General features: G+C 41.9%; 1 protein-coding gene across 2 annotated transcripts in view; it reads left to right on the plus strand.

Moving 5' to 3' along the window:
* The first annotated feature begins 725 nt into the window (after positions 1–725).
* Nup160 (nucleoporin 160) overlaps positions 726–27,396 on the plus strand; it is a 56,757-nt gene continuing 30,086 nt past the window's right edge. The window contains exons 1-15 of one of the 2 annotated variants that reach the window (XM_070032325.1): positions 726–899; positions 1,188–1,299; positions 8,169–8,379; positions 9,982–10,204; positions 11,809–11,887; positions 12,402–12,516; positions 14,633–14,791; positions 16,217–16,294; positions 17,317–17,414; positions 20,785–20,869; positions 23,945–24,013; positions 24,486–24,569; positions 24,855–25,025; positions 26,595–26,694; positions 26,940–27,105. In XM_070032325.1, the coding sequence (XP_069888426.1) occupies positions 800–899; positions 1,188–1,299; positions 8,169–8,379; positions 9,982–10,204; positions 11,809–11,887; positions 12,402–12,516; positions 14,633–14,791; positions 16,217–16,294; positions 17,317–17,414; positions 20,785–20,869; positions 23,945–24,013; positions 24,486–24,569; positions 24,855–25,025; positions 26,595–26,694; positions 26,940–27,105 (1,850 nt within the window). In that variant the 5' untranslated portion in view covers positions 726–799. Of the gene's footprint in view, positions 900–1,187; positions 1,300–8,168; positions 8,380–9,981; positions 10,205–11,808; positions 11,888–12,401; positions 12,517–14,632; positions 14,792–16,216; positions 16,295–17,316; positions 17,415–20,784; positions 20,870–23,944; positions 24,014–24,485; positions 24,570–24,854; positions 25,026–26,594; positions 26,695–26,939; positions 27,122–27,396 lie in introns of both variants that reach the window. The other variant, XM_070032326.1, reaches the window with a different exon arrangement.

A 27,396-nucleotide genomic window follows, 5' to 3' on the forward strand; every position in this document is an offset into this window, starting at 1 on the left:
CCTGTAACCTCAGCACTAGTAAAGTGGAAATAGGAGGATGGGCTACATAGCAAGACCTTGTCACACAAAAAAACAAATGTTGAGCAGACCCAGGTCATCATTAAAGAGGGGAAAAAAATATCCTCCTGGCAATTGGCCTTCGATGTTGAGCATCTATTTCTTAAATATCTCGAAACGTCCGCTCGGGGCCCCTCAGTGCATTTGACAGGTAAGAATGAGCTGGCGGGGCGGGGCGGGGAGAGGGCGGGGGGGGGGGCTGAAGACAAATTGCTTTCTCCCCGGCGCGTGACGGGCGTGCGGCTGACCGCAGCAAGGTCACGGCCACAAGGTTCAGCAGAACACACTCGCAGGTCTTCGCACAAAACCGCCAGGACGAGACCAAAGGCCCCCCTCGCCTCCATCCCGCGGATTGCTCAAAGAGACGGAGGAAGAGGCAGCCCCACCAAGCCCGGATCCCCAAGACCCGGACACACCCCTCGAGGTACCGCAGCCCGCCCCGGCCGGCCGAGAGAAATTCAAACGAACCCGGCTCCGCCCCAGCCCTGAGGCAGGCGGGAAAGGGGCCACCGCTCTCCCGCCGCCGCCCAGCCAGCCGCTCCGAAGGCCCCGCCCGCCCGTCGCGTTCGGCTTCAATCCCGGCCCACCGGTCGTTCCCCACCAGCGGACAGCCTGCCTTCCTTCTTCCCGCGCTCGGCCCCGCCGGTCCGCGGCATCCTTCGTCTCGTCCCCCGGAAGTGACGACAGCACACCCCGCCCCTATCCCGTCGGGCCTCGCGGCGGCGGCGGCGGCGGCGGGAAGATGGCGGCAGCGGGATCCCTGGAACGCAGCTTTTTCGAGCTGAGCGGAGCCGAGCGTGAAAGACCAAGGCACTTCCGCGAGTTCACCGTCTGCAGCCTTGGTACGGAAGTGCGCTGGGGCGGTGCGATCCCATCCTTTTCCTCGTCACTTCCTCCGGGTCCCTGATCCCCCCCCCCCCTTCCCGGGGCTCATCGTTTACGGTCCACATGCCTGTCTGGCCTCTGGGTCAGAGCTTTCCTAGGGACCCATTCCTTCCTTTCCCACCCTCTTCCCCCTTCCCTCCTTCTGTATGGACTGTCACTCTGTCACCCCCCGCTCCCTCGGCACGCTCGGTCCCTGTCATCCCCGGACAACCACGTGTGCGGGGCTGACCGCGTTCGTTCTGCAGGCTCCGCGATTGCCGCGGCTGGTGCGGGGAAATTCAGCGAGAGCGCGGGAGGTTTCTACTATGTGGAAAGCGGCAAGTTGTTCTCCGTCACCAGAAACAGGTTCATTCATTGGTAAGTGCCGTGTTCTCCAAACCCCTCCCTCCGACCCCACCCACCCGAAGGCAAGGTGGTGGGGCGTGTGAATGTATTACTGCCTGTTCCAAAGCGTCATTCCTGCCCGGCAGTAACCGACCTTAGGCAAGAGACTGTTTTCAGCTCGTGTCAGTTAGAGGAGATTTTGATACACGTTCAAGGAGTTGTACCCTTCTGACAGCACTAAAACCAGAGGAATGTTGCATAGCGATAAAGAAGCCCTGAAGAGCAATTTTAGACATGAACCTGTTATGTTTTATATAGTTATTTACAGCGTCCATTATTCTTCAGTTATCATTGAGCCTCTACATGGCAGGCATTGTGCTAGGTGCAGGGATGAAATAGTGAATAAAAATTGCTATTCTTTTCATTGTGTAAACGGTGATGATCTTGCTGTGTGAGAATAGTTGTAGACTCAGCTTTCTTGCAGCAGATTAGTGGAGAAAGACAGTAAACTAAAGATCACAACATAGATCTCACAACATAGATTTCATATTTGCACCAAGGGAAGAGTAGGGATCTGAGAGGCTAATGGGAAGACCAAATGTTATTGACAGGGCAGGGAAGAATGTTGAAAGTCGATTATACTAAGATCTGAAGGCTGAAAGGTTAGTTGGGGAACAGAGGAGCCTAACAGGTGCCATATACAAAAGCAATGAAATGGAAAGAACTTGCCAGGCTTGAGGAAGATACTAAATGGTCTATGTGGTGTAAATATAGTGGGACAAACAAAATGATCTGAGAGATGTTGAGCCTCGAGAGGTAGGCAGAGAACATGAAGAACTCTCAGGCCATTTCTAAGAATTTTAGATTATTAAGAAGTTCCTGATTTAATCAAAAGTACATTTTTAAAATGACAGCCTACTTCATTGACTATTTCAGTTAAATAGATATACAAAAAGAACAATTTGAGAATGGGATTGTGGCTTAGCATGCCTAGCATGCATGAAGCCCAATTTCTCAATACCACATAAACAGAAAAAGCCTAAAGTGGTGCTCTGGCTCAAGTGGTAGAATGCTAGCCTTGAGCAAAAGAAGCTCAGGTACAGTGTTCAGGCCCTGAGTGCAAGCCCTAGGATTGGCAAACAAAACAAAACAAAACAATTTGCCTTTATGATGTCTGAAGTAAGATGATGATAGCTAATTATGAGAATAGCTAAGAAAATAAAAATATATATGTACTCAAAATATGTCTAAAGAGTAGACTGATTTTGCCTTGGTGACAGATTAAATATATAGACAGATGTAGATAAAAGAAAAAAAATCAAGGATTTTTATTTATTTTTTTTCCAGTCCTTGGCTTGAACTCAAGGCCTGGGCACCGTCCCTGAGTTTTTTCTTAAAGGTAGCACTCTACCTCTTGAGCCACAGCACCAATTCCAGCTTTTTCTGGTTATGTGGTACTGAGGAATCGAAACTGGGGCTTCATGCATGTTAGCCTCTAAGCCATCTTTCCATCCCCAAGAACAATTTCTTAGTTTCTGATGTGACCAACTAGATATGGATCCAGGGTTGCCACTTCTGAGATAAAAAATGATTTTAGAATGATGTGACTAATTCTTGTAGACATACAAAATTTGAAGTAACTATACAGTAGCCCTTTGGAGGTATCAAATAGACATTGTTTTTCGTTTTTGTATTTTTTGGTGTTTTCTTTGTTTTTGGTGTTGTTTTGTTACAGGTTTGAAGCCTAAAACAGACTTATGTTAAGAGGCACAAGTCTCATTTAAGAAATGCTTTCTGGGGCTGGGAAGGTGGCTCAGTGCTAGAGCGCTTGCCTTGCATGCATGAGGCCCTGGGTTCCATTCCTCAGCACCATATAAGCAAAAAGAAAAAAGCTGGAAGTGGTGCTGTGGCTCAAGTGATAGAGTGCTAGCCTTGAGCTGAAGAGCTGAGGGACAGCGCCCAGGCTCAGAGTTCAGGCCCCACGACCAGACCACCACCCTCCCCCCCCCAAAAAAAAGAAATACTTTCTATGCCTAAAGCATTTCAGTCTATGTTGAGGTGCTAAAAATAAATAAAACAAGAATAAATTTGTTAGTTTATTTCGAGGTGAATTTGTTAGTATTTGCTTTTGTATTAGATATAGAGTATAGCTGCTCTTTTTTTGGGGGGGGGTCCAGTCGTGGGGCCTGAACTCTGGGCCTGGGCACTGTCCCTCAGCTCTTCAGCTCAAGGCTAGCGCTCTACCACTTGAGCCACATATAGTTGCTTTTTTGTCTAGAGCAACTATGATTAATACAAATTCCTCTGTGGGGCTGGGAAGGTGGCTCAGTGGTAGAGCGCTTGCCTTGCATGCATGAGGCCCTGGGTTCCATTCCTTAGCACCATATAAGCAGAAAAAGCCAGAAGTGGCGCTGTGGCTCAAGTGGTAGAGTGCTAGCCTTGAGATGAAGAGCTGAGGGACAGTGTCCAGGCCCAGAGTTAAGTTCTCTAATGTTGGAAAACTGTAGATTTTTGTTTGGATTTTCCTATCTCTCAACTTTAGTGGGTCTAGGACTTCATAATTCATTCTTTCTCTGTCTTTGTCTCTTGGGTTCTCTTTTTAAGTTTTATTTATTTATTTTTTTTGGCCTGGGGTCTGTCCCTCGGATCTTCAGCTCAAGGCTAGCACTTTACCATTTGAGACACAGCACCACTTCCGGCTTTTTCTGCTTATGTGGTGCTGAAGAATCGAACCCAGGGGCTCATGCACGAAAGGGAAGCACTCTACCACTGAGCCACCTTCCCAGCCCAGTCTCTTGGTTTCTGTGTTTCTGAGTCCCATCCCCTCTTCCCTCTTTCTTTCTGTGTGTGTGTGTGTGATTGAACACAGGGCCTTTTGCATATTGTGCACATGCTCTATGAATTGAGCCATGTCCCAGACCCAGAATTCTGTTTTCTGCAGGTTTGGTTTGAGATACTAATAGATACTCAAGAGGAAGTGTTGAAATAGAGTGAGTTGTGTGTAGAGATTGGGTTAAATAAAGATATATATAGAGAGAGATTTGGGAATTGTTGCCATTAGTCAATATATTGTATATAATGAATGAGCTCACCTAGCAAATGAGCAAATCAAAGGTTTCTCAGGGGCCATATAAGTCTTTGTTGTAGAAGAGTTGTCCTGTGTAGTGTAGGGTATTGATCCCTAACCTTTGTCTGCTAATAACCCCTTCAGCCACTCATTCCATGACTCTTATTGTGGCAACCAAATAATCACTGTAGCTAATTGTGAGTTGTCCTTGGAAAATGGGGCAGAATCACCACCAGTTGAGAACAGCTTGTATAGAAAAATCTAAGGACTGAATCCTGAAGTACTACAACAGTTAGGAAGATCAGGAAACAGCCAAGGAGCTTATGAGTGTGTAGCTGAGGTGAAAGCCAGACACAAAGAGGATGATATGCCAGAAGCAAAGGGAAATATTTCAAGAGGAGAGTGGGAAAGAAAAACTGAAAATGCTGCATATAAGTCAAGTAAGATTGAAAATTGCCCTTTTCATTGTAGAGGTTATTGAAGACTTTGTTTACTTCTCTAGTAATAGGGCAACAGCCTGAATGGAGTGGGTACAGAACAGCTCTTTGAAGGAATATTGCTATGAGGAAAGCAGAGATCTCAAATGATATCTGTAGAAAACTAGAGAAGTCTAAAGGAATAATAATAGTATATCTGTGTGCAGTTGGGAATCACCTAGTAGGTACACTTGAGATGCTTGTGGTTCCTGGAAGAGAGAAATCCAAGGAATGGAAAAAATGAGATTAAAAAATATGTAGATGATGAAAAATTAATTATGACAGGACAGGGTATAGTTTAGCATAGAGCACTTGTCTAACGTGTATGCAGTGAGAGTCCCTCGCAGGTTGTCTGGTTCTTTAAGCTTCAAGAGTGAGTGATTTCAGGCAGAGAGGAATAAAGAGTGGCTTAAAGTAGCAGTAAAGAACCAGTAGGGCATTTATGTCTATCCTTGAAGAATAATGGAAAGAAAACAGTAAGATACTGGGTGTCAATGACTCTTGTCTGTAATCCTAGCTATTCAGGAGGATGAGATCTAAGGATCTCTCATGGAGATCCTTTCTGAGGATCAGAAATGGAACTGTGGCTCACATGTAGAGCATTAATCTTGAGCAAATAAGCACAGGGACAGCACCCAAGCCCTGTGTTCAAGCTGCAGGACCACCTAAAAAAAAGAAAAGGAAGGAGTAAAGAAAGTGATGGTATTAGAGAGGGCTTTCAAGAGAGCAGTGCCCTCAGGGAAGATGCAGAGCCAGAAGGTAGGAAGATGATTATTCAGAGATGAAGCTGAAGATCCAGGAAATTGTGTCAGTGGAATAACTTAGTAGAAACAAGGTAGTTCTAGGGAATCAACAGAGTCAATGATGCTTATATCATTAGGAAAGGACAAGGTGTGCCTCTGGAGAATATGTATAGTGAGTACAGTAACTGAAGACCAGAGTTTGAGGAAACATTGAATGTAGAGGTCAGGCCAAGGGGCAGGAGAGTGAATGGCTGAGGAGGTGGGAAGAAAATCAGGGCAGGGTACCTTCATAGAAATTGATAGGAGATAGGAGCTGGGAAGGTGGCTCAGTGGTAGAGCGCTTGCCTTGCATGCATGAGGCCCTGGGTTCGATTCCTCAGCACCACATCAGCAGAAAAAAAAAGTCGGAAGTGGCACTGTGGCTCAAGTGGTAGAGTGCTAGCCTTGAGCTGAAGAGCTGAGGGAGGAGTTCAGGCCCCATGACCAGACTCCCCCCCCCCCCAAAAAAAAAAGAAATTGATTGGAGAGACTTAAGAAGGAGGATGTAGTCAAGTATGTGAAATGCTGCTAGAAAATCAAGTAAAAGAAACTGAAGGATCTATTGGAGGTGTATGAGAAACATAGCTAGTTGGATGATGGCACATGAAGGATCATAAGTTTGAGACCAGCCTGGGTACAGATAGAGAGAGATAACAAAATAGCTGGTACTGGGAGCTCATGCCTGTAATCCTAGTTACTCAGGAGGCTGAGATTTGAGGACCGTGGTTCACAGCCAGCCCAGGCAGGAAAGCCTATGAGACGCTTTATCTCCAATTAACCACCAGAAAACTGAAAGTGGTACTGTGGCTTAAAGTGGTAGAGCACTGGCCTTGAGCAAAGGAGGTCAAGGACAGTATGCAAGCCCTGAGTTCAAACCCCATTACCAGCCAGGAAAAAAACAACAAAAAACAAAACAGCCAGGCACTGTTGGCTTATACCTGTAATCCTAATTACTCATGAGACTGAGATCTGAGGATCATGGTTTGAAGCCAGCATGGGCAGTAAAGTCCATGAAACTCTTATTTCCAATTAATCACCAGAAAACTGAAAGTAGAGCTGTGGCTCAAAAGGTAGAGCACTAGCCATGATCACCAAAGCTCAGGGACAGCACCCAGTTCCTGAATTCATGCCCTCCCCCCCCCACACACATCAAAAAGGTTGGAAGCATAATTCAAGTGATAGGTGTGAGGCTCTAGGTTTTAATCCCTAGTTCTGTAGAGTAGGGAGTATGAGATGAGAAAATAGAGAAAGTTGGCTATAGAGGAGAATGGACAGGATATGATAACTGGATTAAGAGAAGGGATTTAGGAGTGGGATGGTGTGAAGGGAGACCAGGGAACAGTGTATTTGAATGTCAAAGGAAGGCTATGGATGGATGGATACAAGAAAGATATACCTGAGAAAGTCAGAGATTGATACTATTGTTGGAAAGAGACCTCTGTTTTTGGAAGGATGCAGGTGTTGTAGATGAGGTTATAGAAAGTTTAGTAGTTTATGTGGTTCCAAGGCTACCACATGGTAGAGATGTACCTGAAGAATTCTGCCCTATAACCTAGTACAGCATGTTTGTTTCCTTTCTTCTTAGATGTGTGACATGTTGTAAGTTACTTGGTGCCAATTTTTAAGATCTTTTTCTAAGAATTGATTTTTTTTTTTAAGAACATAAAATAACAAAATGTTGTCTTTTTTGTTATTGTTGTTGGTCATGTGGCTTGAACTCAGGGCCTGGGCACAGTCCCTGAGCTTTTTTTGCTCAAGATGCACTCTATCACTTTGAGCCATAGCTGGTTAATTGGAGATAAGAGTGTCATGGAGTTTCCTGCCTGGGCTGGCTTTGAACCTCGATCCTCAGATCTCAGCCTCCTGAGTAGCTAGGATTACAGGTGTGCGCCACTGGTGCTCGACTTGAAAATATTTCTTTAGTGAGAAATACTACCCCATCTTATACATAAAGGGGAAATTATAAGTTTGCTATTTTTGGTGCTGTTGTACATTAAGAAATAATCAAAATGTGAAATTGAAGTCTTTTGTTTGACACTAAATAGTATATGTGGATACCACGTTCCACTAAAGTAATGAATATATGTGTTGTTAATTTTCATTACAAGCAGAGATGTAGCTCATTCAATATTATCCTATATAAATGGGTTAGCAAGTTTGGAAATGTGCTTAACAGCATCTTCATGAAATATGAATTTTGCTATACTGTGGGTTTTTTTTTTTGTTTTTGTTTTGTTGGTTTTTTTAATTTTTTGCCATTTTTGAGGCTTGAACTCCAGGCCTGGGCACTGTCCCTGAGCTTCTTGTGCTCAAGGCTAACACTTTACCACTTGAGCCACAGCACCACTTCGGGCTTTTTTTGTATATGTGATACTGAGGAATCGAACCCAGGGCTTCATGCATGTTAGGCAAGCAGTCTACCACGAAGCCACATTCCCAGCCCCTATATGGTGTTTTATAAATCTAGGTAATATGGTAATTTGGAAAGTAAAACTAGTCTGACTTTATCCAAAATTTCAAATTTGCTAAATTCACTTGGACACTAAACATAAACTTAAATGTCTCTTTTCTTAACAGGAAGACTTCTGGGGATACATTGGAGCTGGTGGAGGAGTCACTGGACATAAACCTGTTGAATAATGCAGTTCGCCTAAAGTTCCAAAATTGTAGCATTTTACCTGGAGGGGTTTATGTCTCTGAGACTCAGAATCATGTGATGATCTTGATAGTAACCAATCAAACAGTGCACAGGCTACTTTTACCACACCCTTCCCGGATGTATAGGAGTGTAAGTTGGTTAAGACTAATATCTTTTTACAAATTATTCTATCACAACTTTAGTGCTAGAAAGAAAAATATTCTTTGTTATTGAGGGAAATTTAGATTACTTTTTTTTTTTTTTGGTTGGTTGCAGGGCTTGAACTCTGGGCTTGGGCGCTGTCCCTCAGCTCTTCAGCTCAAGGCGAGCGCTCTACCACTTGAGCTACAGCGCCACTTCCGGTTTTCTGGTGGTTTATTGGAGATAGGAGTCTCATGGTCTCTCCTGCCCGGGCTGGCTTTGAACTGCAATCCTCAGATCTCAGCCTCCTGAGTAGCTAGGATTACAGGCGTGAGCCACCAGCGCCCGGCTTAAATTACTTTTTTGTTGGTAGTGATGGTGGTCGTGAGGCTTGAACTCAGCCCTGTCCCTGAGCTTTTCTGCTCAAGGCTAACAATCTATCACTTTGAGCCATAGTTCCACTTCTGATTTTCTGGTGGTTAATTGGAGATAAAGAGTCTTACCAACTTTTGTACTTGGGCTGGCTTTGAACCTCTAGCCTCTGATCTCAGCCTCCTTGGTGCTAGCATTACAGGCATGAGTCACCAGTACCCAGCTTGGATTCCTTATTAGTCCTGAGAAGCATATTTCGATGGCTATTACTACTTAAAATGTCCAGAAAAAGCTTTTGCTTGGCATGGTGACACCTGTAATTCCAGCATTGGGAGGCTGAAACAGAAGGATCCTTAGTTTGAGGCCAGCCTGAACTATGTACTAATACTTAAGATTGTCAGGAAAAAAAGAAGAAAAGAGCATTATGTCTCCCCCTACCCCGCCTCTGGTCCCATGGCATTGATGCTGTCCCTGAGTTCCACTTCTGGCTTTTTGGTGGTTAATTGGAGATAAGTCTCATGGACTTTCTTAGCCAGGCTGGCTTCAAACAGATCTCAGCCTTCTGAGTTTTCTGAGTTGTAGGATTATGGGTGTAAACCACCAGTATCTGCCTAACAATAACTTACTTTTTTTTTTTCTTGTTGATCATGGGGCTTGAACTCGAGGCCTGTGGTGCTGTCCCTGAGCCTCTTTGTGTTCAAGGCTAGCACTCTACCACTTGAGCCACTATGCCACTTGCAGTTTTTGAGTGGTTAATTGGAGATAAGAGTCTCTCGGGGACTTCTCTGGGACTTTTCTGCCTGGGCTGGTTTTGAACCATGGTCCTTAGAACTGAGCCTCCTGAGTAATTAGGATTACAGATGTGAGCCACCAGTGCCTGGCTCAATAGCTTTCTTTCTTTCTTTTTTTTTTTTGGGGGGGGGGGTCCAGTCATGGGGCCTGAACTCTGGGCCTGGGCGCTGTCCCTCAGCTCTTCAGCTCAAGGCTAGCGCTCTACCACTTGAGCCACAGCGCCACTTCCGGCTTTTTTCTGTTTGCTTATGTGGTGCTGAGGAATTGAACCCAGGGCCTCAGGCATGCAAGGCAAGCGCTCTACCACTGAGCCACCTTCCCAGCCCTCAATAGCTTTCTTAAGGGCAACTTTTCTTCTTTATAAGCTTTCTTAATGAGTAAGAGGAACTAAGCAAAATTCCAGGTTATGTTGATATTAACAGATTTTTCTTTTTCATTACCCCACAGGAGTTGGTAGTTGAAAGTCAGATGCAGTCAATATTCACAGACATTGGAAAAGTTGATTTCAGGGATCCTTGCAGCTATCAACTAATTCCAGCAGTACCGGGAATAGCCCCTAATTGTACCACATCAGCAGCCTGGCTTAGCAGTGATGGAGAGGCTCTGTTTGCTCTACCATCTGCTGCTGGGGGCATCTTTGTTCTTAAGCTACCTCCTTATGACATACCTGGTAAGAATGGGAACTGAGCATGGATTAACTTGAATTAAGAAATGTTGATGGGTGTGGTGGTGCACACCTGTAATCCCAGCACTTGGAAGGCTGAGGTAGGAGGAGCGTAAGTTTGAGTCCTTTGTGGCCCAGCTTGGGTTACATAGGAAGATCTGTCAAACAAATAAGTAAGCATTCATTTTACAGAACCTTAGAAATTGAACTTGGCAGTTTAGGAATTGCTTCTGTACAATGAGTTTTAGACAATGATTAAGGAAATATAAAGCATACTAGAAGTATGATATAGCATACTATTTAAGATAGATACCCAATTCTAAGTCCTATAGTTAGTGGTAAGTTGGGTAGTTGTCCAGATTGAGGTATTATAATTAAGTTAATTTTGTAATTAACTGGAATGAAACTTGACTACTACCAGTTCTTAGTTACCAATTTTTTTTTTTTTGCCAGTCCTGGGACTTGAACTCAGGGCCTGAGAGCTGTCCCTGAGCTTCTTTTGCTCAAGACTAGCACTCCATCTACCACATAAGCCCCACTTCTGGCTTTTTCTGTGTACATAGCACTGAGGAATCGAACCCAGGGCTTCATGCATGCTAGGCAAGTACTCTGCTGCTAAGCTACCTTTCCTGCCCACCACTATCTTTTCTCTGGACTATTGCATTAGCTTTGTAAATATCTCACCAGATCTGTTCTTATGCCTCTTCAGGAACATCTCAAGCAGATTGATACATTGAAAACATTAGTTGTCCTCGGTGCTGGTAGCTTATACTTATAATCCTAGCTACTCCGGGCTGAGATCTGAGGATCGTGATTTAAAGCCAGCCTCCAGAAAAGTCCATAAGGCTCCCTCAACAAACTACTCAAAAAAGCAAGATGTAGAGGTACCTTCTGTGTGCCAGATAATTCTAGGGTCTAGAGATTTAGCAATAAGCCACTATCTGTGTGAACATAGTAGTCCACTGGGGGAAGTAAAGTAGTAGAGAATTAAATTGAGCAGAATAATAGAAACAAAACATGCAAGAGGGACAGAATGATGGTGTATTTGGCTATAGAGAGGGTTTGAATTTTTTTTTTTTATTTGTTTGTTTTTTGGGTCCGTTCGTGGGGCCTGAACCCTGGGCCTAGGCGCTGTCCCTCAGCTCTTCAGCTCAAGGCTAGCGCTCTACCACTTGAGCCAAAACGCCACTTCCGGCTTTTTTTCTTTTTGCTTATGTGGTGCTAAGGAATCAAACCCAGGACCTCATGCATGCAAGGCAAGCGCTCTACCACTTAGCCACCTTCCCAGCCCAGGGTTTGAATTTTGAAAAGGGTGGTCATGAAAAGTCTTTTAGAAAAAAAAAACAAAATGTTTCTTCTGAGCAGCAATACTGTTTGTCTCATTTTAGACTCCTTGTGCTATTATTATCACTAATAATTGAAAATTATTGATTGAATGATTGAAAAGATTTTTAGTATGATATCTATAGGAAAGGTACATCTAAAACACTGTTAATTACAGAAATGCAGAAGCCTACCACCTGTTATAAAGACCTTGTTTGTGATTATTTCATTTTTCCTTTTGGGTTTTCTGCAAGTATAATCAAGAAGTGTTGGTGATGTCATTGCAGGGACAGTGTCAGTTGTGGAGCTGAAGCAGAGTTCAGTGATGCAGCGATTGCTCACAGGCTGGATGCCAACAGCTATCAGGTAAGTGGTTTCTCACATGTAAAGGCCTGGTGTGGAGAGGATGTAATCTTTTTGCTTTGATCGGTATCTATTAGTGCTTCCAGTCTTTCTTCAAGGCATACATTACACTGCATCTGAGGAAAACCACAGCAGGCTGCCTTGTTTGTGATGAGACACCTTGGCAGCATAACTGGCTTACTCTTTATATTCTCACCACATCCACTTTGGTGCTCTGTCCTGACTCAACAAAATTCAATCTTGTATAAAATTACTAAAGTAATAAAGTTTCTTTTTTTAGTTAGACTAAAACAATATAAGGGTAACAGTTTTCTATTACTACGTAGAGTCTTTGAAATTTTTTTGTAAAAATAGATAAAAACTAAGAACTCTTAATTGTCATACAGCAGCATGTAAACTCTTGTTCCTTCTGCCAAGATTGTGCATTTATAATTTAATACATCTGCTGATATGCAAATTCTAATGACTAAGCTTGTTTGCAACTGTAAAATTCTAAAACTCAGCCTTTTTCTTTAAGAGGTGATCAGGGGCCTTCAGATCGTGCCCTCAGTCTTGCTGTTCATTGTGTTGAGCATGATGCCTTTATCTTTGCCCTGTGTCAGGACCATAAACTACGAATGTGGTCTTACAAGGTAAATACTACATTTACAGTTACTATTTGTTAAAATAGGATTGTGAATTGTGAAAAGGATGAAATTATCTTTTTTGTTATTGTAAAGATGATGTACAGAGGGATTACAGTTACATAAGTCAGGTAATAAATACATTTCTTTTTGAACAATGTCACCTTTTCCCTGTTTTTCTCCCAGTTTTTCCCTCCCAACCTTTTCCCACTAGTTATATAGTTCATTTTCTTTTCTTTCTTTCTTTCTTTTTGTTTTTTGCTAGTCCCAGGACTTGAACTCAGGCCCTGGGCACTGTTCCTGAGCTTCTTTTGCTCTAGGCTAGCCTTCTACCACTTCTGGCTTTTTCCCATGTATGTGGTGCAGAGGAATCAAACCCAGGGCTTCCTGCATGGTAGGCAAGCACTCTACCACTAAGCCTCATTCCCAGCCCTATACTTCATTTCCAACATAGTATCTAGTGAGTATCACTTTAAAGATGATCGAGTGAGTTGGTTTGGCAATTATAGTTTATTCTCTTTTTTTGTTGTTGTTGCTCATGAGGCTTGAACTCTGCGCCTGTGCGCTGCCCTGCACTCTTCAGCTCAAGGCAAGCGCTCTACCACTTGAGCCACAGTTCCACTTCTGGTTTTCCAGTGGTTTATTGGAGATAAGTCTCAGGGACTTTCCTGCCTAGGTTGGCTTTGAACCGTGATTCTCAGATCTCAGCCTCCTGAGTAGCTAGGATTACAGGCATGAGCCACCAGCACCTGGCAGTTTATTCCCAGTTTGTTTGTAATTTTTAAAATTGTCTTTATACAGAGGCTTTAGTTCAATATGTTTATTTATATGTTTAATGTATCTTGATCAGTGTCGCATCTATCTCAACCTTTAATTCTCAATTTCTGATAGTTTATCTTCATCTTGTGTATATTTCTCCCTAACTTTTTGTCTTATACTTTGATGATCATAAACCCTTAAGAGGAGCACATCAGGCACTGGTGACTCACATATGTAATCCTAGCTACTCAGGAGGCTGAGATCTAAGGATGGTTCCAAGCCAGCTTGGATAGGAAAGTCTGAGACTTCTATCTTCACTAAATACCAAAAAAGCTGGAAGAAGAGCTATGGCTCAAGTCAGAGCCACTAGCCTTGCTCAAAAGATGCTTAGGGACAGTGCGCAGATCCTGAGTTCAAGGCCAAGGCCTGCATTTTAAAACAACAAAAAAAGAATAGTAAAAAGTATACCTTTCACTCAAGAGAAGAAGTGTGTTATTTTTTTTTTTAAACAAACATTGAAGGTTCCATTGAGAATAGATAAGTACCTGCAAAAGGAGGTTAGACTAACAAAGGGGGTAATTGGGATGAATATAGTGCAAAGTAGTTTGTGTGTATGAAGATAGAAACTTGAAATTATTTTAAGAAGGGAGAGTGAGGTGAGTAATTGGGACACATTTGTACATGTATGGAAATGTCACACTAGAACCCTCTCTTGTACAACTAATGTATGCTGACTATAAAGAAATCAGTGATAATAAAATGTTGGTGAAATAAAATTTTCAAAGAGTCATCACCTTTTTTTGGGCGGGTGGGGTTGGTCATGGGGCTTATCAGGGCCTGGTGTTGTCCCTGAGCTTGTTACTCAGCTAGAGCTCTACCACTTTGAGCCACAGTGCCACTTCCAGTTTTCTGGTGGTTAATTGGAGACTTTTTTGCCCAGGCTGGCTTTGAGCCATGAGCCTCAGATCTCTGCCTCATGAGTAGCTAGGGTTACAGGTAGGAGCCACCAGTCCCCAGCTGTTGAGCTAGTGATTTTTATCAGACTGAATGGGTACATTTTATTTTAACTCTTTAAAAAGAAATCTGTTGGGGGCTGAGAAGGTGGCTCAGTAGTAGAGTGCTTTCCTAGCATACATGAGGCCCTGGGTTCCATTCCTCAGCACCACATAAACAGAAAAAACTGGAAGTGGCGCTGTGGCTCAAGTGGTAGAGCGCTACCCTTGAGCTGAAGAACTGAGGGACAGAGTCCAGGCCCAGAGTTCAAGCCCACAACCAACAACAAAAAAAAACTTTTTTAAATGATAGAAGATGTTTTTCTCTCCTGAATATGCCTTCCAGATTAACTATTAACTCTTATCCTGGACAGGATCAAATGTGCGTGATGGTAGCTGACATGCTTGAATATGTTCCTGTGAACAAAGACCTTAGGTTCACTTCAGGGACTGGTCACAAGCTGCGACTTGCTTATTCCCCTTCCATGGGACTCTACCTAGGAATATACATACATGCTCCAAAACGAGGACAAGTAAGCAACAAATGGGACATGTGCCAACTTATTTTGTGTGTATTGATGTGAAGAAATAGGCTCATTGTGTCTATTTTAAGCCCTTTGTTCCAATGTAGATGTTTAAGTGCTATTTCTGATATGATAGAAGATTTTGTGCTCATGTGTGAATTAGATTATCCTGAAGGAAGGGTCATGATGAAAGAATTTAAAGGAATATGAAAGGATAAGTTACCAAAATTAAGGAGTCAAATTTGGAAATCCGGGTGAAAAATATTAGGATTAATGGGAAGGAGGTAGGTGTTACTAAGTGCTCAAAAAGAAGTTAATGTTTGGAAATAATTGTGATTACTTATAAACTGAACCTGGAGAGTGGCCCTAAGCAGGCTACTCCCCAGGGTGTATGCCGCATCACTTTAGTCTGTGATTATGTCTGTCTTTCCTTTTAAGCAAGCTCTCTGTTGCTGAGCTATGTCCTCAACCATTCTTTAAACTCTTACCACACTGGGCCATTTCACCTATACTACATGCCTGCCCTTCTCACAGATGCACCTGTACACATGTTCCCTAGACTGATTTCCTCTCTGAAACCCCACTTCCCCACTGCACTCTCTGGGCTGGCAAAGTTACCTGCTTTTGTCTAGCCACTTAATTGTTTTAGTACTGGATTGCTCAGGAATGAAATGGAAGAGAAGGAAAGAAAATGTGCTCATTCCCAAAGATGTTTTTATCTAAAGCCCAAAGCTATCATGCGACTGACATATTCATCTGATTCATAGTCTATTGTCTCTTCCAGAAGATCAGCCCTTCACATATTTGAGACACCTGTCTGTCTCTCCTGACTGTGTTCTTTGTATGTTGATTGCAGATAATGGGAGTACTGATCCTGCTCTCATTTCCTTCAGTTGTGTTTCATGTAACATTCTCTTGGATTTTCACTGAGGATTTTACCCATGTTAAGTTAGGCATAATCTGCCATTGAGCTTAAACTTGTAGCTCTGAAGTTGCCATTTAAACAGTAGAATTATCAAAAAGAACGGAGATCTAGAGATTGTTTACACAATAGTGTGAATGAATTTAACACTAATAAACTATATATATATATATATATATTTTTTTTTTTTTTTTTTTTTGGGTCCAGTCATGGGGCCTGAACTCTGGGCCTGGGCACTGTCCCTCAGCCCTTCAGCTCAAGGCTAGCACTCTACCATTTGAGCCACAGTGCCACTTGCGGCTTTTTTTTTTTTTTTTTTCTGCTTATGTGGTGCTGAGGAATCAAACCCAGAGCCTCATGCATGCAAGGCAAGCACTCTACCACTGAGCCACCTTCCCAGCCCTAAACTATATATTTTTAAATGGTTAAAACAGTAAATTTTATATTACATGTATTTTGCTACAGTATTTGATTATTTCAAGTAATAAATTTATTAATTTGTGTTTTCACAGTTCTGCGTTTTTCAGTTGGGTAGCATTGAGCATAACCGCTACTGTCTAGATCACATTTCCTCACTCTTTACTTCTCAGGTAAGTTGAATCATGTTTTGCATGCCACACAAGTAGAATAAAAAAGTATTGGAAGCCAGGAGCTGGTGGCTCACACCTGTAACTCTAGCTAGTTTGGAGGATGAGATTTGAGGATCGCAATTCAAAGCCACCCTGGACAGGAAAGTCTGTGAGACTATTGTCTCCAAACATCCACCAGAAAACTGGAAGTCGGGGCTGGGAAGGTGGCTTAGTGGTAGAGCGCTCGCCTTGCATGCATGAGGCCCTGGGTTCGATTCCTCAGCACCACATAAGCAAAAAGAAAAAAAGCCGGAAGTGGCGTTATGGCTCAAGTGGTAGAGTGCTAACCTTGAGCTAAAGAGCTGAAGGACAGTGCCCAGGCCCAGAGTTCAGGCCCCACGACCGGACCCAAAAAAAAAAAATCCAGAAAACTGGAAGTTGTACTGTGGCTTAGAGTGGGAGAACACTTGAGCAGAGGAGTTCAGGGACAGTGCCCAGGCACTGAGTCTTTAAGCCCTACAACTGACCCAAAAAAGTAATATTGGAGCCAGTGCTGCTTTCTCACACTTATAATCCTAGGTAGTTAGGAGGCTGAGATATGATCTTGGTTTGAAGCCACTCTGGCAGAAAGGTCTTTGAGATTCCTATTGCTAATTAACCAGCAAAAAAGGTATGACTGGAAGTGTGACTCGAGTGGAAGACCAGCTATGAGTGAAACTTCCAGGCTCTGGATTTCAAACCCCAATAGTACCAGGGAGATATGTGTATACAAACACACACATATATGAAGGACTGCTTGAGCCCAGAAGTTGTAGATCATAGTGGTCATCTCAAACCAAAGTGTTGTAATGAGATTGTAGACTTTCAAACAGTATTTCATGATACATGGAAATAAAGTTTTATTTGCCCTTTATACTAAGTTCATATTATTCAGAGTTTTGTTTTTTTATTTGCATTTACCTCTGCTATCATATAAATTTAAGTTGCTACCAGCTACTACCTTTTCTTTCATATTTTAACCCTTTTTCCCCATTTCTTCCTAGGAGACATTGGTTGATTTTGCCTTAACCTCCACGGATATCTGGGCCCTATGGCATGATGCTGAGAACCAAACAATTGTGAAATACATCAACTTTGAACAGTATGAGTTATTTTATTCTTTCATCTTGCTTTACCCTAAACAGTTTCATGCTGAAAGAACAAAACTCTTTATGTAAGACCAAATAAAGATTTTTTTTTTTTTTTTTTTTTTTTTTTGCCAGTCCTGGGACTTGAATTCAGGGTCTGGGCACTGTCCCTGTGATTCTTTGCTCAAGGCTAGCACTCTATCCTTTGAGGGCCAGCCACTTCAGGTTTTTTTCTGTTTATGTGGTACTAAGGAATCAAACCCAGGAATTCATGCATGCTAGGCAAGCATTCTACCACTAAGCCACACTGCAAGCCCATAAAGGGTTTTCATTTGAAGAATTCTGATCTATTTTAGAAGTGCATTCTTTTGCATTTATATTATTTTGTGTTTGGCTTTTTTTTTTCTTGGTGCCAGTCTTGGGGCTTGAACGTAGGGCCTGGGTGGTGTCCCTAAGTTTTTCTGTTCAAAGCTATGTCTAGCATTCTACCATTTGAGCCACAGCTTCATTTCTGGCTTTTTTTTTTTTTTTTTTTTTTTTTTTTGGTATTTGTTGCCCTTTAATTTTAGGATGAGCTAGGGATGTTTAGGGTTAGACTAAGATATAGAAAATATATTTCTTGGGGCTGGGAAGGTGGCTCAGTGGTAGAGTGCTTGCCTTGCATGCATGAGGCCCTGTGTTTGATTCCTCAGCACCACATAAACAAAAAGAAAAAAGCTGGGAGTAGTACTGTGGCTCAAGTAGTAGAGTGCTAGCCTTGAGCTGAAGAGCTGAGGGACAGCGCCTAGGCTCAGAGTTCAGGCCCACGACCGGCCGCCCCCCGCCAAAAAATATATATATATATTTCTTGGGAGAGACTACATTTAACAGAAATACCTAGATTTTAGAAGTTTACATCTAAGCAAAAACTGTTCCTACTGCTTACAACTTACTAAGATACTGCAAGTCCCTTTATGTTCTTTATTTCCTCATCACAAGAGGAGAAATAGAGTGGAAAATTGATGTTTCTCAAGCTTTTTAAGTCAAACTTTTTGTTTTTCTTTCAGGAGAAAATAAATGGCAGTATAAAAAACAAAATGTTTTATGAACATGAAATTAGAGTATAATTTAAGACCTTGGGTATGTAACTTAGTGGTAGAACATTGGACTAGCACAGAGCCCTAGGTTTTATCCCTAGCACCACACACACACACACACACACACACACACACACACACACACACACACACACACACACACACACACACACACACACACACACACACACACACACACACACACACACACACACACACACACACACACACACACACACACACACACACAATTTCACATGTTGGTAATCTCTAATGTGAGACATATTTTGGCTTTTTTTTTTTTTTTCTGTTTTGAGTGGTACTGGGATTTTGAACTCCAGGCTTTATGCTTGCCAAGTAGGGGTTATACCGCTTGAGTTACACCCCCTAGCCCTTTTTGCTCTTTGCTTTTTTTAATAGAATCTTACTTTTAGTCCAAGCTGGCCCAAACCATAATCCTCCTGTTTTCACTACCTGTGTTGTAGTTGGGATGAGAGGTACGAACCACTATGCCCACCTTATTTTGGTTGAGATGGAATCTTGCAGACTTTTTCTCCCTGACTTTTTCTCCCTGACTATCCTCAAACAGTGATTCTCCCAGGCTCAATCTTGAATAGCTAGGATTACAGATATGACACTTGTCTAGGTTAAAATATTTTCTTGGTTAAAAATACTTCCTTTGCTGGACACGGGTGGCTCACATCTGTAATCCTAGCTACTTAGGAGGCAGCGATCTGAGGATCATAGTTCAAAGCCAGAGCGGGCAAGTAAGTCCCTGAGCCTCTTATCTCCAATTAACCACCAGAAAACTGCAAGTGGCTCTGTGGCTCAAGTGTTAGAGTGCTCGCCTTGAGCTGAAGAGCTCAGGGACAGTGCGTAGGCCCAGAGTTCAAGCCCCATGAATGACAAAAAACAACAACAAAAACTTTTATTTTTTGCACTACTGAGGATCAAACCCAAGGCTTTGCCCCTACAAATACATTAAAAAACAAAACAAATCAATTTTGTCTGGATTCTGGTGGTTCTTCCTGTAATCCTAGCTACTCAGAGGCTGAAATCTGAGATCACAGCTTAAAGCCAACTTGGGCAGGAAAGTCCATGAGATTTTTATCTCCAGTTAAGCACCAAAAAGAAAAAAAAAAATCAAAAAGCTAGAAGTAGAGCTGGCTAGTGTGCTAAAACCCTGAGTGTAAGCCCAGGACTGCCAGAAAAACAAAAGTTTTAAAGTGGAACCTGTGTTTGTGTATGTGTGTATACTGTTCTGGGGCTTGAATTCAGGGTGTGGGCAATGTCCCTTAGCTTTTTCACTCAAGGCTGAGACTTTATGACTTGAGTCACAGCTCTATTTACAGCTTTTGGTGGCTAACTGGAGATACAAGTCTCACTTCCTGCCATTGCTGGCTTTGAACCTTGATCCTCAGATCTCAGCCTCTTGAGTTACAAGTGTGAGCCAGCCACTAGCTCCCAGCTCTTCACACCCCCATCCCCCCAAAAATAGACTAGGCTAGCTTCAACTCATGTTCTCCTACCTCAGTTTTCTGAGTGCTAAAATAGCACTTTCATATATACCCTTGAAAGATTCTGTGAAATACAGCTTGAGACATGAAGCTAATAGAACCCTTTAGGTCAACAGTATAGGTTAGATTCTAGAAATGCCCAGATGGACCCCAAGCCAAACCTCAGAAATGATAAGAGGGCAAATAGTGTTTGAGCGAATTACACAAGTCTGTAGTTAAAGCAAGTTAGGAATCTGGATTGTGTAACTTACTAATTGTGATATATCCTAAACTTTACTCTTCACATCTGTAAAAGTATGTATAATATCTCTTCCAAATAATTACCATAAGGCATACATAAATAATATCTAGAACTGCAGCTGGCATAATGTTTAGAAAAGAATAACTGCAACCAGGAGTCAGTGGATAATGCCTGTAGGAGGCTGAGATGTCAGGATCTGGTTTGAAACTAGGCTAGGCAGAAAAGCCTGTAATACTCTTATCTCCAATTAACCTGTCAGAAGTGCTAGCCTTGAGCAGGAAAAAATAAAGGGACTGCCCAAGCCTCCTGAGTTCAAGCTCCAGCACGGCACACACACATGACAAAAACTAACTGCAGCATAAATGTGGCCTATTAGTAGGTTAAAGTTTGAAGTTGTCATTTCAGGAAGGTACAAGTTGGAAGTTAGAAAGAGGACACCTGTAACAGACTACTAATATAGAACCAATCAAGTGGTTCATTTCAGTGATAAAGTTCCAACAGTGAAAGTTTCATTTTTATGTAAATTGTTGAACTTTTTTTTTCTCCATAGTAATGTTGCAGGCCAATGGAATCCAGTCTTTATACAGTCTCTGCCAGAGGAAGATATTGTCATCAGAGATGACCAAGACCCCAGAGTAAGCATGCTAAAGTGCTGCATAGGGGGATGGCTTGCCCTTCTAGTTGGGAGACTGTGCTGTTAGAACTGATCCCCCAAAAAGAACACATTGATTTCTGCTGCTAGGAAGTTCAGTATCATCTGTTTCAGCCTGAACTAGAACAAAGCCTTGAGGGCTTGGCTCCTCCTTCTCTCTATGGTGGTCCTGTTGGGCTTTTCTTAGGCAGACTCTCCCCAAAAGAGTTTGCATTCTGTAAACTTAGTAACCCTGGAGGAAAGAGAGCACTGCTGTCATTGGCCTGGCTTGAGTCATGTGTTCATTCCTGACCTGGTTACTATAATCAGAAGTGATAGAATGTTCTAGCCTGGCATGGGACACAGATCCATCTTGGGCTTGCTATAGCAGAACTGGGTGAAGTTAATTGAGTATAGATGGAGAAAGAATGGCTTCCCAAAGAAAGATAAGAGATTTTTTGTTGGTCGTGGGGCTTGAACTCTGGGCCTGGGCGCTGTCCCTCAGCTCTTCAGCTCAAGGCGAGCGCTCTACCACTTGAGCTACAGCGCCACTTCCGGTTTTCTGGTGGTTTATTGGAGATAGGAGTCTCACGGTCTTTCCTGCCCTGGCTGGCTTTGAACCGCGATCCTCAGATCTCAGCCTCCTGAGTAGCTAGGATGCGTGAGCCACCAGCGCCTGGCAAGATAAGAGATTTTTAATCAAATAAGGAGAATTGATTCTGGGCATGCACTAATGCTAAGTGCCCATTATTTGTGTTTGTAGGATGCCTACAAACTAGACATTAGATAATTTTGTTTATTGCCAGTCCTGGGTTTGAATTCAGGGCCTGGGCACTGTCTCGAGCTTCTTTTTTTTTTTTTTGCTTAATGCTAGGACTCTACTACTTGAGCCACAGCACAACTTTTCTGTTTATGTGGTATGGAAGAATTTAACCTAAGGCTTCGTGCATCCTAGGCAAGCACACTACCACTGAGCCACATTCGCATACATTTGATTTTTTGGTGGTGGAACTGGGCTTGAATTCAGTGCCTCACTCACCTTTCTTATGTGGGTAATGCTTCATTCTAGTCTCACTTATTTGCTAATTAATTAGAAATAGAGGCTCACTTTTCTGCCCAGGATGTTTTCCAGCTGTGATCCTCTACATGTTAGCCTCCTGAATAGATGGCATGATACAAGAGTGAGTTACTAGGACTTGGTTTTTGATAATTTTTAATAGGCATAGTAATTATATATTTTAAATGGACATAATTATATTTATTGGCATGTTTGTGTATATGTAATGTATATATGTCTAATAATTGTATACATATTTTATAATTTTATATATGTAATAGTTGTACATATTTATATTTATAGCTTCTGATAATTTTTTAGTAGATATAATGTATATATTCATTGGCATAATAATTATGCAGGTATACACATTTATATTTTGGGATACAGTGTAATCATGATACATGTACACAGAATGTAACTATCAAATCAGTTTGATTAGCATTCCATCTTCCTAAAACTTAAGCTTGGGTACAAGCTTATTCTTTTTTTGGGGGGGGGGCGGGGTCCGGTCGTGGGGCCTGAGCTCTGGGCCTGGGAGCTGTCCCTCAGCTCTTCAGCTCAAGGTTAGGGCTCTACCACTTGAGCCACAGCGCCACTTCCGGCTTTTTTCTTTTTGCTTATGTGGTGCTGAGGAATCGAACCCAGGGCCTCAGGCATGCAAGGCAAGCACTCTACCACTGAGCTACCTTCCCAGCCCCTATTCTTAAATAGTAGCTCACCTGGTTTATGAGACTTGGTCAGAATAATGAGGCAACAAAACATTTCACCATTTTATTCTCTCTGTTCTCCCACCTGGGAGAGCTTTTTGGAATTTGTTTTATTTACATATAATGCCTATTACTGGTTTCCTTTCTATATGAGGTGGTGTAGAAATCAATTTAGCTCAGTGTTCTTCTATCCCTGCCTGTCACCAGTAAACTGGATAAGTCATCTGTCCTTTTTTTTTGTCAGTCCTGAGGCTTGAACTCACGGCCTGGGCTAGCACTCTACCACTTGAGCCACAGTGCACTTCTGGCTTTTTCTGTTTATATGGCACTGAAGAATGAAACCCAGGGTTTCATTCATGCTGGGCAGGCAGAGAGAGAGAGAGAGAGAGAGAGAGAGAGAGTGAGTGAGAGAGAGAGAGAGAGAGAGAGAGAGTGTGTGTGTGTGTGTGTGTGTGTGTGTGTGTGTGTGTGTGTGTGTGTGTGTGTGTGTGTGTGTGTGTGTGTGTGTGTCCCCACATTCCCAGCTCGCGTGTGCTTGTGTGTAACCACATTCCCAGTGTGGTTGGTGTGTGTGTGTGTGTGTATGTTTGTGTTTTCATCCTGGGGCTTGAACTCAGAGCCTGGGCTCTGTCCCTGAGCTTCTTTGATCAAGGCTACTGCTTTACTGCTTGAGCCACAGCTCCACTTCTGGCTTTTTTGGTGCTAAAGTGGAGATAAGAGTCACACAGAGGGCTGGGAAGGTGGCTCAGTGGTAGAGCGCTTGCCTTGTATGCCTGAGGCCCTGGGTTTGATTCCTCAGCACCACATAAGCAAAAAGAAAAAAACTGGAAGTGGCACTGTGGCTCAAGTGGTAGAGTGCTAGCCTTGAGCTGAAGAGCTGAGGGACAGCGCCCAGGCCCGAGTTCAGGCCCCACGACCGGACCCAAAAAACAAAACAAAACAAAAAAAAAGAGTCACACAGACTTTCCTGCCCACGTTGGCTTCGAATTGTGATTCTCAGACTTCCCCAGTAGCTAGGATTACAGGTGTGAGCCATCAGTGTCCAGCTTCCTCTGTTCTGTTGCTGGAAATTGACAGGCCTTGTTTTCCATGGAGCCACATACGTGCTGTTTTACCCCAAAAGGTCATAATCTCCACTTTGAGTGGTATATAACTATACTACTGCTACCAATAGCTCAAATGTAAAACAGCAGAATGTGCATTTTATAAAATATTAATTCAAACTTTGGTGTTAAATTTTGAATTTTTTAAATTTTTCCTCAATTTTATCTTATTCAGAATGACATTAACTTTTATTTTAATGTTTTAACAGGAGATGTACTTGAGGAATCTTTTTATACCAGGACGATTCATAAATGCAGCTTTATGTAAAGCTTTACAGGTGGGTTAAAAAAATACTTGTTTACTTAATAATTCCTGATTTTATTATTCTGTTAAACACTGAAAAAGTCTTTGTTTGTGAATACCATTGTGATTTGTTTCTAGGACATTATTTAGCAGAATCATTCCCAATAGAGGGACCATGCCTAGGCTTACTCTGTCTTTCCATGAACCAGTCGTAGATGAGATGTTTGTCATCCTCTACAATTTTCTATGCAGCTAGCTATACAGTAATAATTGTCTGCTTTTAAATGAACTTCATTACAATTCTCTCAAATCATGGGTTTCACAAGTGTATTCTAGTGGATGCTATTTTAAACTTGTTACGATTTCAGAAATTCTTTACACAGTTAAGAGGTAAAGGATATTAAGTTGCTTCATTGCCTTCTAAGCTAGAGTATTTTCCATTCAGTTTTGGGTGATATATATAGATATAGATATATAACATACCTCTAAACATCTCTTAATTTTAGATTTTTTGCCGACGAACTGAGAGAAATCTGGATCTTTCCTGGAGTGAACTAAAGAAGGAAGTTACTTTAGCTGTTGAAAGTGAGGTGAGTTTTGGGTAGAGAAAGGATGATAGTTTCCCTTTTGATACATGACAGGTTGATACTGAAGAGTTGTCAGAACTGTTTACTTGACCTTGTTAAGTAGAAAGTATAAACATTTAAGCGTAAAGAGAATTAGATATTTATTTGTATAGTCTGTAGCATTTAATGCATAAGGAATATTCATTTGGCTGTAGCTAGTAAAATCACATTAGACAACTATATATTTTTTGGTGGAAAAAAGTTCCAAATGGTAGTAGGTAGTTTAATTTCTTTTCTCTTCTTTGCCAGCTCCAAGGAAGCGTGACAGAATATGAGTTCTCCCAAGAGGAGTTTCGAAGTTTACAAAAGGAATTCTGGAGCAAGTTCTATGCCTGTTGCATTCAGTATCAGGAAGCCTTCTCCCATCCCCTTGCCCTGCATTTGAACCCCCATACAAACATGATGTGCCTGCTGAAGAAAGTAAGGGAGCTGCAGCATACCTGTCTTCCTGGGCAGGCAGACCCTCTTCAGTGGGTCCTCGGAGTGTCAATGTGGTGAATGTTGTAATTAGTGTTGAGGACTCTGTGTTTATGTTTATTTGCTTAAGATTTTTATTCTGCCTACCTTTCTGTTGAAGTAATCTCAAACTTAATGTAAGAATTATATATATATATATATAAAAGAATTTCATATACCTTTCACCCAGATTGTAATCATTTGATAGCCTCTATTTACTATCTATCTATCCATCCATTCATTCATTCATTTAATTTTTGGTGCTGGGAATTGAACCCAAGGACTTGTTCATGTGAATAAGCCCACACAATACCACTGAGCTATCCCCAGTCTCATTAGCTTTTCTTCATTCTGTAAATAGATTTTTTATTTTATTTTTTGTGCCATTAGTGGGACTTGAACTCAGGGCCCGGACACCATCCCTTAAGTCAAGGCTAGTCCTCTACCACTTGAGCCACACCTTCACTTCTGGCTTTTAGGTGGTTAATTGGAGATAAGAGTCTCATGGACTTATCTGCTCAAGTTAGCTTCAAAATGGGATTCTCAGATCTCAGCCTCCTAAGTGGGTAGAATTACCTGGCTAGAGTTTTTTTTCTTCTGAACCACTTGAGAGATGGAGACATCATGCTACTTTATCCTTAATACTTTTCAATGTATATCTAAGAACAAAGAAGTTATCTTAAACACAGCACAAATTAATAGGCAAGTCATTTAATATTGGTATAATAGTTATACAGTTCATATCTAATTTTGCCAATTGTGCCTATAATTTTTCTTACTGACCTAGGACCCAGTCCAAAACCTTACATATATTCAGTTGTAATCTCAAATAGTTATCAGCCTTACTTTATTTTTCATGACTATGAGACTTTTTTGAAGACTGGGCCTGGGTGCTGTCCTTCAAGTCTTCAGCTCAAGGCTAGCACTCTACCACTTGTGTCACAGTACCACTTCTAGTTTTCTGCTAATTAATTAGAGATAAAGAGTCTCATGGACTTTCTTGCCTTGGCTGGCTTCAAATCACAATCCTTAGATCTCAGCCTCCTGAGTAGCTAGGATTACAGTGTGAGCCACTGGTGCCTGGCCTTAATTTTTATTTTTTTAATTTTTTATTTTTTTGGCATTCCTGGGGCTTGAACTCTGGGCTTGGGTGCTGTCCCTGAGCTCCTTTTTGTTCAAGGTTAGTGCTCTAGTTGTTGAGCCATGGCACCACTTCCAGTTTTTTCTGTGATTAGTTGGAGGTAAGAGTCTCATGGACTTTTCCGCCCAGGCTGGCTTCAAACCACAGTCCTTAGATCTCAGCCTCCTGAGTAGCTAGGATTATAGACATGAGCCACTGGCACCTGGCTCCTTTTTATTTTTATTTTCTTGTCTTTTCTGTTTGAGTATGTGTGATGTTTATACATCTAACCCCTTTCAGCTTAAGTTGATAGATAAAATTACAACATGATTTTCCACGTAATATATTATGAACAATTGTTTTATGAATTTAAATTTTCACTAAAAAGTATAACTGAAAGATTTGTATTCCAGGGGTACCTGTCTTTCCTGGTGCCCTCCTCCTTGGTGGATCATTTATATCTCCTACCTGATGAGAATCTTCTGACTGAGGATGAGACAAGCATTTCCGATGGTAATAATGTTATATCTATAGTTGATCCCCTTCCTAAATGAGCCATATGCTTTATTTCAAATGAATATAAATGTTTTTAGTGCCATTGTGACCTATCTGATCAGTTTACTTTATTACAAATATTTTAAAGGAAAACTGAAGAGACTTATCACCTTGAAGACTCCCATTTAATCATTCATGTTTATTTTAATATGATATTAATAGATCTCCTTTGGCTTAAGACTTGACTGTTAATTTTCTCTTAGATGTGGATGTTGCTCGGGATGTCATCTGTCTTATAAAATGTCTCCGGCTGATTAAAGAATCGGTAACTATGGATATGTCAGCTCTGATGGAAGCAAGTTGTTATAACCTACAGTCTCCAGAAAAGTCTGCTGAACGGATTCTGGAAGATCTGATCACTATTGATGTGTAAGGAGAAATTAGGGTAAAGTGCATTTCCTAATGGAAATTCAGCTGGTTTTTTAATATCTGTTAGAATATGTACAAAGGAGTAGTTAAAGTAATTTTCCTTGATATTGAGTATCTCAGCTCTTCTTGTGGTGCCAGTGATTGGACCCAAAGCCCCCTGCATTCTCTTTACTGCTAATCCACATCCTCTGCCTCTAGTTTAGCTTTTAAATAGGACACCTCTTCAGGTCTGAAAACAGACTCATAAAGCATGATAGAGCTATTACCTTCTTAACTAACATACATATTCTG

The sequence above is a fragment of the Dipodomys merriami genome, unplaced genomic scaffold (assembly GCF_024711535.1).
Source record: "Dipodomys merriami isolate MVZ:Mamm:240054 unplaced genomic scaffold, mDipMer1.0.p SCAF_21, whole genome shotgun sequence".
Taxonomy (NCBI): domain Eukaryota; kingdom Metazoa; phylum Chordata; class Mammalia; order Rodentia; family Heteromyidae; genus Dipodomys; species Dipodomys merriami.